General features: G+C 50.1%; 1 protein-coding gene across 1 annotated transcript in view; it reads left to right on the forward strand.

Moving 5' to 3' along the window:
• The window catches only part of P4HA3 (prolyl 4-hydroxylase subunit alpha 3), a 43,721-nt gene extending 42,014 nt beyond the window's left edge, over positions 1–1,707 (forward strand). Inside the window, exons 11-13 of the mRNA XM_056116098.1 lie at positions 8–76; positions 439–535; positions 1,622–1,707. Coding sequence (XP_055972073.1) covers positions 8–76; positions 439–535; positions 1,622–1,692 — 237 coding nt within the window. The 3' untranslated portion in view covers positions 1,693–1,707. The remainder of the gene's footprint in view (positions 1–7; positions 77–438; positions 536–1,621) is intronic.
• Positions 1,708–10,481: the final 8,774 nt, after the last annotated feature.

A 10,481-nucleotide genomic window follows, 5' to 3' on the forward strand; every position in this document is an offset into this window, starting at 1 on the left:
CTGGCAGCTGAGTTCCGTGGAAGCGGGAGGAGCCACGGCCTTCATCTATGCCAACTTGAGCGTGCCCGTGGTGAAGGTGAGTGGGGCGCTGCTCCCCACTGTGGCTCTGAGTGTGCAGAACCAGGCCCCTGGCAGCCTCGTTCCTTGGGGAGAGGGGAACAGTCAAAGCGAGTCCCCCCACTTGCCGCCCTCAAAGCATGCAGTCTCGTTGACCCGCCTGCGTTACTTGTGCCTGATTCTTTGTTTGAGCCCTGAGGGCCTGCTGCCCGCCTTCCTGTCTCTCCTGGGGGCAGCTGCCCTGAGGCCTCTCCTTTGCCCATGCTGTGCTGTGCCCGGAGGGACGGAGTCTCACGGGGTGCCCGAGGATGTGGAGGAGAGCGTTAGCTGCTGGTTCTCACAGGAAGATGGACAGTCACAGCCCGGTGTGTTTGTTTGCAGAACGCTGCGTTATTTTGGTGGAACCTGCACAGGAGTGGTGAAGGGGATGAGGACACGCTCCACGCCGGCTGTCCGGTCCTGGTGGGAGACAAGTGGGGTGAGCTGGCCTTTCTGGGTGGGGAGAAGGGGAGGTGTCCCGAGGAAGGTGAAAGACCAGGTGGATGGAAACTCACACTTCTGGTCTCAAAGCCTCAAGGGCCTGTGGAGATGAGCTGCTCGTGCCCCCAGCTGATTTGGGGGTGGCGGGGGGAGCATTAAGGGCAGAGCTCCTGTGACAGGGCAGCTGTCCTCATAGTGTAGTGTCCTGGCAGACCTCGATTCGTGAGCCAAGCTGCAGCCCTCCAGCCCGAGGAGACCGTTACCCCTTCATCAGCCTGTCGGTGCCAGTGACCAGAACCACTTGGTGTCTATTTCTCCTCAAAGAGGAGACAAACAAGCAGGGAATGTGCCCGTGGCAGGTTTGTCCCAGAGCACTTCGCTTTGGGGGTTTTTGTTGGTTTGTTTTGGGCCTTTTCGGTCACACCTGGCTTATGCTCAGGGGTTATTCCTAGCTCTGCACCCAGAAATTACATACCATTTGGAATGCCGGGAATCGAACCCTGGTCAGCCTCTTTCAAGGGAAACACCCAACCCGCTGTACTATATCTCTTCAGCCCCAAGAGCACCTAGCTTTGAATGCAGGAAAAAAAAAAAAGAAAGAAGAAAGGCTGTTAAAAACCTATTTCTAGATACTTGGGAGATAATTCAAAGGTTAAGGCCCTTATTTTAAGTCACTGAAAAAAAGTCACTTGCCTGGTTTGATCCCTGATCCCTGGCACTGCCTATGATCTTCTGAGCGGGAGTAAGCCCTGGGTGCTGCTGGTGTGGCCCCCAAACAGGAGGATAAGTTGGAGAGGAGCCTGCATGCTGAGATTTTTTTTCTGGAATGGCACCATAGGGTGGCGCTATTCAGAACTACGGGAATGAAGGGAGAAGGGGCCTTAGTACTCCAGGTGTGCAAAGGTTAGTCAGGAGGGGAAAGGGCCCGCTGGGCACGTCGTCCCCTGGAAGACAGTGTCTGCTGCCGGAAGTGGGCTGGCCCAAGGCTGCAGTGCGAGCCTGGGGCTCAGCATTCAGGGACACCCATGAGCGAGGCCTCTGTCCGCCCTGCTGACCTGCTCTTTCTCCTCCCACCCACTCCCAGTGGCCAACAAATGGATCCATGAGCACGGACAGGAGTTCCGCAGACCCTGCAGCCCACGGCCCAGAGGGTAAAGGCGTGGCAGAGAGTAGCTGCTGACTCCTGTGGCTTTGCAGAGACGCCAAAGCTGGGCGGAGGAACAGTAGAGCGGCAGCCTGGGACACAGCCTTGTCTGTCGGCTCTGCAGCTGGGTGACGGGGACCTGCTCTTCTGCAGGGGACATGGGGGAATTGTCATCGCTTATCCTCAGGGCACGAGAGCCTAAGCAGAACCCATGATCCAATAGAGCGGACATTACAGAGGGAGAAGTTTCTGGAGCCCAGACACTCCCTTGGCACCAGGTCCTCTGTCTCTGGCCTCTCTGAAGCTTGCCCACAGTGGCCAGAAGAGACCCGGAGGACACCCACTGCAGCGGGCCCACTGTGTGCCTTCAGAGCTGTCTCCCCTCTGACTTCAGAAGACCCAGCGAGGACCATCTCTGGTCAGGACTGTACCTCAGATGGCTCTTTTTTTTTTTCTTTTAAGCAGGAAGCAACTTTTAAAATATAAATATATTTTTAATACAATTCCGAAGTATGTTTATGAATCATTTTCTTCAACCAAGAATATTGTTACAGGGGCCAGAGAGACAGGACAATGGTCAAGGCAAGTCTTGTCTTGCTTGTGGCCAACCCAGGTTCGATCCCCAGCACCCGAAATGGTCTTCTGAGCCCCACCAGAAGTGATTGCTGAGCATTGCTGGGTGTGGCCCCCAAACTAATAAGGATATTGTCACCTTAAAACACTGATTGAACAAAGCCAACAGTACCACTTGGTTTATGCTCTAATCACATTCTGCTCATGCCCACCGTACCCCTTGCGTCACTCTTGACACAGTACATTCCGTGGGGTCCTCACAGACGGGATACTCGGACTCATGATATCCTTACGGTTCCTCAGACACTTGTCATTCTTTTATCCCTCAGACACATGTCACTCCTGTGGTTCCTGAGACACAGGCCATTCCTATTGTTCCTCAAAGCCAGGAAACTCATCGCCATCAGGTTCAGCCCTGGACACTGGCCTTTGCACCCGCTGCCCTCAGTCCCGCTCTGCCTGTGTTCTCCTCCTCCTCCTCCCATCCTGAGTCCGTGTCACTTCCTGACACCCACCATCAGCCTCCACCCACTTTCTCTCCCATTGACCAGTTTCATCTCCTTTGTGATTGTCTCCTATTGAGGTGTCTTGATCCCTGTGACTCACATAGCCATAGCCCACCCAGCAGGTCGAGTGCTTTTGCCCCCAGTACGGGATGTTTGTCTATGCTTCTGGCTTGGCCCCATCACACCATTGTCTGTAGTTGTGGGTCTGCCTGAGATGCGTCTCAGTGCTGGGCTCCCTGTTCTCCCTGGTATCCACAGCAGGAAGTCCGATTCAAATACAGAGGCATTCAGCCGATGGATAAATGGATAAGAAGGCGTCCGTTGGGCACCTATCAGAGGTCAGGTTTTCAAAGGCGGAGATTGTGAGAAAAGTTTGTGCTTAGAGAAGTGGCGTGACTGGGTGACGTGTGTGTTTGAGGACGATGCAGAGAGAACATTCCTGATGATGTGGCTCAGCTTTATCAGCCTGGCCGGTCTGTGCTGCCCTCACAGAGAAGCCACAACTCCAGTGCTATGCAGGACAGGTTGGGCTCCCTCACTCCATCCACGTCCTGGACGGCAACATTTCTGCCACAGATCTGAGTCCCTCAAGGAAGGCCACGATGCCATATGCTGACACTCAGCTTCTCCCAGAGAAGCCTCTGTTCAAATCTCCAGTGTTTCTGTTGAATGACCCAGGATTCTGGAAACAATCTTACTTGAATGTTACCATGCAGGAAAGAACAAGTCCTTTTATTTATTTTCTTTTTGGCTTTTTTGGGTCAGACCCGGCAATGCACAGGGATCACTCCTGGCTTTTCACTCAGGAATTACTCCTAGTGGTGCTCAGGGGACCATATGGGATGCTGGGAATCGAACCCGGGTTGGCCGTGTGCCAGGCAAAAGCCCTACCCGCTGTACTATGGCTCCAGCCCTAGAACAAATTCTTTTTTCCTCAGAATTCTTAGCTGAAACTTCAGTAATAAGAACATAAACAGACAGACATGAACATCTGCCTCTCTTAGGCACTACCCTGGGAAAATGAGTCAGTGCGAGTGAGTGGTTGAGAATTGAGAAATAAATCCCATCCTGATAGTGAAAGGGAAAAAGACATGGGCCTCCTGGGAGAGGCTGATATCCAGGGAAGGTGACTGGGGCCTTAGGGTAGTATGTCACTTACCCATCTGGGTGTGGCCTCCACCTGTGATCTCCTCGTGGACAAGGGCCCATTTATCTCAGAAAATCACCTGGAAAGAGGTTTATGATATGGGCAGAGCAGGAAGTTCAGAGAGATCCTTTCTTTGCATTTACTCTCCTGCTAGTACCTACAGCTCACAGCCTTCCACAAAGCAGCAGTATTTGGGGGACAGCAAGCAAGCTGCCCTGTCCAGCTGCAGGAGAGGCCCTGACAGACAGCCGCTGTCTGTCTGCTTGCTTCACGGAGGTGGGAACGAGCTGTGTGACAGAGTTTCATGATGAACACTTGCGAGCCTTGTATCAGCCATGTAGTGACGTCATGCTCCTCATAACCCCACAAGGTGGAACCAGCGATGCAGCCTTGCAGGTCCTTCCCATGCAGCTCCAGGTGCTCAGTAGAGACACAGAAATGGGGAGGAAGAGCTTAAACAGCAGCAAGCCAGCAGCTCAAAAGACGGGGTGCACACATTCTAGAGCAGGGCCCATCGCTAAAGGTCTTCCACCTGCAACCGCCCTTTGGCCCCAGGAGTGCACCGAGACTGAGCTCTGCCAAAAACACCCTGACACACTTGCTTTGGGATTGATGTCCCCTCATTGCACATTCAGAGCATTTTACTGAAGCCTCAAGTTCAATCCCCAGTACCACCCCCACCCCTGGTCCTGCTGTGCTGAACCCCAGTGCTGCCACCAAGTGTGTGTCCCTCAGCACAAAGCAACGACAAAAAAAGAAAAAGAAAGGAAAGAAATGAAACATGGATACTGGAAGAGGAGCGCCCACGGCTTAGGTGGCTGAGAGGGGGCACAGCTGAGAGGAGGGCGGGGAGCTGCTGCCCCTGGCCCAGTGGGCAGAGCCACATATAGGCCGGAAGTGGGAGGTGCTGGTCCGGGGCTGCCATCCAGCTGCACAAGCAGCTCTTTCACAGAGCCCCTCAAAGAGCCCCTGTTTGGGGTTGGCTGCCCCTGTTAGGAGAGGGGGGTGAGGGGAGATGCGGGCGGGTGTTGGGGGCAGTGGCTGCAGGTTACTGTTCACTCAGTGAATGAGGAAATCAACTCCAGACTGGGGGAGGGAACCCACAGTGGAGCCCACTCTGCCAGCCGTTTTAGTTTCTTTATCGTCTTCAAAATCAATTTCCGTCCCCCGGGCAAAGAGGAAAGGGGCATCCAAGAAAATAAAAACCAATGTACCTAGCTGGCAGCTAGAGGCGGAGCCAGGACGAGGATAAGGCCATCTCTATTCTCTGCTGCTTCCAGCTGTTCTGTCCCTCAGAGTTTCCTTGGTACCAACTGGCACAGGTTGGCACCGCCCAACTGGCACAGGTACTGGCACCTTCTGGCAGGTACTGGCACCGCCTGGCAAGTTTGGCACTGCCTGGCAAATCGGACCTGTCCTTTGTCACTCTGAGGAGTCCCCCTTTGCAGCTGGGGCAAATCACCAGCAAGCTGATGACCTTCATTTTCACCCTGTTCTCTCAGATCGGGCCTAGAAGCAAGCTTGGCATAGGTTGGCATGGGCTGGCATAGGTTGCCATTGATGGCTTGGGCTGGCACATGTTGACATATGATGGAACCATCTAGTACGTGTGAGGAGCTTCTATTTGGAGCTGCTGTCCTAGTCTGCTCATCCCTCTCTCAGTGTTAGCTCTTCTCTATACTGGCCTGGGTGTCAGCTGGTTTGTCAGCAATGTCACCTTTCACCTTGGGCAAACCACCTGCCTTACCACCTTCCCTTTCCTCATCTGTCTGCCATCCCTGCTCCATGGAGGCGCGGGGAGACCTCAGAATGATACCTCTTACACTAAGTATCAGGGTCACCCGTCATCCTGTGGCATCGTCATTGATGGGCTGGAGGAAGCTTTCTCCCCATCACGCAGTGACTACTGGGCGCCTGTTCTCTCCTCCAGCTCTCAGGGGCCAGCTGTGGGGTTCGACTAAGGTTCTGAGGCTGCGCCTGGCCAGGGGCTGGGCTTTCTAGCAAACTGCTGCGAGAGGAAGCCAGCTCTAGGAACAGGAGCCTCTTGTGTTTACCTAAGGCCCTGAGCCCCACACGCACGACTGAGAATGTGTTGATTCTGGCTGCCGTCGAGGCGGCTGACTGGGGCCAAGTGCTGGCTTGGAGATGAACATTCTACTGTGTGACTGCCTTCTGCCTTTTCTCCTCCGGCCATCAAACTCACAGTGCTTTTCCTTGGTAACATCTTCACCAGTTGACTCCCCATGACAGGTCCTTGAATACAATTGAAGAGTCCTGGGCCCTCATGAGCCAAATCAGATCCATCTATCCTCTTCATTGCATCTCCAAGTTACTGAGACTGCCTATCTGGCATCCCAGAAGCCCCTGTCCTAGTGAGGTGGACTTTGGCTTTTCCATCTTCCCTCCCTGCCCTAATCCATAGACACAGGATACCAAGGGACTTTTGAACCTGGGGAGGGGGAGAAGCAGGCCTGGGGATTTAATCCAGGGCCTCACACAGGTGAGCCATGTGATCTGACACTGAACCACATCCTGAGCTTCCAAAGAATATTTTTGTTATTGTTTTTGGACCACACCCAGTGGTGCTCAGTGCTAGGGGTTGGGGGTAGAATTCCTGGAATTGAAACTGGCCCTTGTCCACACTGATCATGTGCTCTATCACTTGAGTCATCTCTCCAGACCATTGCATATTTTTTAACAATGCATGTGTCACACAATTAGAAAGACATGGAAGGAGGGATGCCTACCCATTCAGGATGAGTTTGGCTTCTGAGAAGTTATGGTCAATGAAGCAATACCCATGATTCTTAATTTTTCCTGAATTCGCTCCATTTCCTGTGTGAATTTGCATCTCTCCACACTAAGATGTAGACTAATAGTTTCCCCTCACCTGAATCATTAAAGCAGGCAGATAGATATGGGAATGATTGGGGACGGTGCCTGTGAATGTAGATTAAGAACTAACCCAGGCTCCACCCAGAAAGCACGGAGGCTGGAATCCCATTGAGATGCAGAAAAAAGGCTGCCAGCACCAGCCTAGAGGCTGTATCCCTAGAAGAAACAGAATGTCAAGATGAGAATATGAGAAACCATTTAAGCTTCTAAGCACTTCCCAGAGACAAAACCAGAACAGGAATCTATCTATATAGAAGGCACCTAGTGGGGGCAGCTATCGGGAAAAAAAAATATCTTGGTGGGGGATGGAGAGTGAGCACAGCAGGTTGGTCACTTTCCTTACATGCTGCCACCTATGTTCCCTCCCCCACCATTTATAAGGTCCTTTGAGCCCTACCAGGAGAACCTCAGAGCTTACAACCAGGAAGAACCCCTGAACACTTCCAGGTGTGGCCTAAAAAACCCAAAACAAACAAACAAACAAAACCCAAAAAAATCTAATTTAGCAAGGATGGTGCCACATTCCTTGTTCTGAGATTACCCAATCTCCAGGGGTATATGCACACTCCGGTATCTACACTCCAGACAGCTCATGTTCTCCTTGAACTTGTCTTGCCCTTTCGCTCCCTCATAGTTTCCTGAATAGTACTGTTCTCCTTCCTCAGATTGTCTCTGTGAGGGTGGACAATGAACCTGGACAGCTGATGAAGCTGGTCAGGACTGGCTTTCCTTTTCCTGCACAGAGCAATTCCTCTCTCCATCCTGAGGCCGTGGCTCCCGGGGATGGGGGGACCGGTTCCTGCACCATGAAGATAAAACAGACCTCACGTGCAGCTTTCTAGCTGCCCGGTAGAGGGCACCAGAGTCCACACTGTGCTTTGCTCAATGCTGACTTGACCAGTTCTTTTCATGGGAGAATAAAGTGGATGAAGCACGGGGGCAATTACTCTTTGCCCAGGTTAGTACCTCCCTCATTCTACACTTCACCTACGGCACGTACATCACTTGTTGAGAAATGCAGGAGTCATGTGACCCACAATTCTTTCTTTAGTCATTAAAATATGACCGTAGAGATGCTCTCTCTCAGGTCTTGAGTACTTTGGTTCTCATTTGGTGCCCGGACCAGGCATCTTTCAGGAACACTCTCCAATTACCTGCTGGAACATAGAAGCCACATGAGATGGGGCCATCCTGCCCAGCATAGCCCATGGCCAAGTAACACAAACCAGCCAAAGTGGACATGGAGCACCATCAGCTAAGACTGGAAGAACCAGCCACGTGACCTCAGTGAAAATCCCAAACTACAGATCTGTGAGACAGATAAAGAATTGTTGCTTGAAGCCACCACACTCTGGGGTATTTGCTCTCGCGGCACTGGTTCAGTGGTTCAATGATGCATTTATGACCAAACCTCTGATTTCAAGCTCTTAGGGATGGGTGGAGATTAGAAAAATGGCAGCAAACTGTGAAGTCTGGGGAAATGGTGAGAAAATGGATAGAGAGGATGAAAAAATGATTACCTGTGTTTTGAAATGGCAATTACAATCGACCAAGATCCCATGCTAACTAGATGGGGTGAAATCTTTTGAAGACTGGTTTAGCTAAGGAGCTTTATAGGGAAGGAGAAAGTTCACAATCATGGGTGCTTGTAGCTCTGTATGAGAACAGGTGGGAGACTTTGGGGAAATAGAGGAGGAAAGGTCACACTGGTGGTGGAATTGATGTTGACACACCAAAGTAATTGTATTATTAACAAGTTTGTAAATTATGCTGTTCAGATAAAGTAAAAAAAAATTTCTAGGCACAGTATCTAGTCCCCATACGTGTGGGAAGCTGTGGCTGCAGGCTGAGTGAAGAATTGCTCTTTGCAGGAAAATGACCTTCATTCGGGTTCCTAGGTCCATCATCTTCCTCACAGAGAGAATTTCAGGATGATATTAATAATAAAAATTTATCTGTATTCAGAAAATATGAGGGGAAGTGAAACACATTCAAGAAAGATCCTCAGCCTCTCAGTGGGGGCATGGAGGACTGAGTGTCCTTACTCCAAGAGGAGATTTGGGTGAATACTAGATAAGGCAACACACCCCATCTGACTTTGCAAAGTAATTTTTTCTTTGGTTTACTTTTGTGTTTCAATTTTAAGCCATACCTGGCAGTGCTCAGTGCTTACTACTTGCTCTGTGTTCAGGGATCACTCCTGCCAGACTTGGGGGACCATGGTGGTATCATGGATCAAACCTGGAATGGCAGCATATGAAGTGCCTTACCCACTATATTCTCTCTGCAGCCTCCTGCAAAGTGAATTTTATAGGTTCCCCCCCACACACACACTCCAAAGAGCCGCCACATGGGGCTTTGTGTATAGATGAAATTGCGTTAAGGTATTTTCAAGGAGAAGCCCTTAAGAGGTTGGGTGGTCGAATTTTGCTATTCTCAACTCAGCTTCTGTTTCTGCTCTCTGGGCTCCGCCTCAGGGCTGTGCCCTGGCAGTCTGATTCTGCATCTCCATGGGATTCCCAACCTTCATACTTTTAGACTAGGGTCAGACTTTCCCCTTTAAGCCACATTGCCAGCCACCCTCCCAAGATCATTCCCCATCTACCTGTCTGGTTTAAAAGTAATAAAGCCTTTCCAGAATCAAGGTGAGGCATATAGAAATCTACCTCTTCCTGTGAGAGATGCAAAGTCCCACAGAGAATGGAATGACCATGGGAATGAACAAGAATCATGGCTGTTCTCCCATTCACCATAACTCACAGGAGCCCACTCCCTTGCTGACTGTGTGTGCGTCCTTCCTTTCCACATCTTTCCTAGTTTCTAGCTGTGTGTAAAAACTCCAGAGTGGGCTGGGAGACGGCTCAATGGCAGAACCAGCCTAATGCGGACCCGGCCCTGATCAATTCCAGTGCTCCCCTCCCACCAACACTTCTTTGTAGGGTGCCTGTCACTGTAGACAGTTTCTGGTCAGTTTGATGATTTTAAATGTCCTTCACACACACTAAAGAGTTTGTGCAATGCAAAGAATAAATGTCAAGAATAAGATGCTTTTGCTCCTAACCACCTGGAAGAGAATTTTGACCAATATTAGTTTTCCTGTGTTTCCCTCTCACCCAAATACTCATCACTCACCTGCAGTATCCAGCCACTTCTTGCTGGATTTCTTGCCTATGGTCATGCCTTCTGTTTCTGGCCTCTGATTATGCTTTCTCTGATAAGCACCCAAGACATCACATTGACATTTTAAAAATGTATTCATTTAAAAAATTTTTCTCATGATAATTTATTCCATTCAATATTTCAATATCAAACCCGCCACCATTGCACTTTTCCACCACCATTATTTTCAATTAACCCCACCAGCCCTCATGTCTGCCCCTATAGCAGGCACTGAATTTATTTTATACTGCTTGCTACAAATAATTCTCTAAAATGTCAAAAAAAAGTTTCCTTAAAAGAAAGTATGTGAATATTATTGTATCGCACCCTAAAGCCTTGTATAAGGGAACACTAACATGTTGTTACAGGTTGAGCCTTTTGTGTTTCTATTTTCTTAATCAGCATTGGTTGCTTTCTACTTTACACCCCACCCAATATGGTGCGATATTCCTGTGTCACAATGATTTATGCAAACAAAAACCATTTTAATTTGAAAAGTCAAATAACATTTATTATTGGT

The sequence above is a fragment of the Sorex fumeus genome, unplaced genomic scaffold (assembly GCF_029834395.1).
Source record: "Sorex fumeus unplaced genomic scaffold, SorFum_2.1 ptg000030l, whole genome shotgun sequence".
Taxonomy (NCBI): Eukaryota; Metazoa; Chordata; class Mammalia; order Eulipotyphla; family Soricidae; genus Sorex; species Sorex fumeus.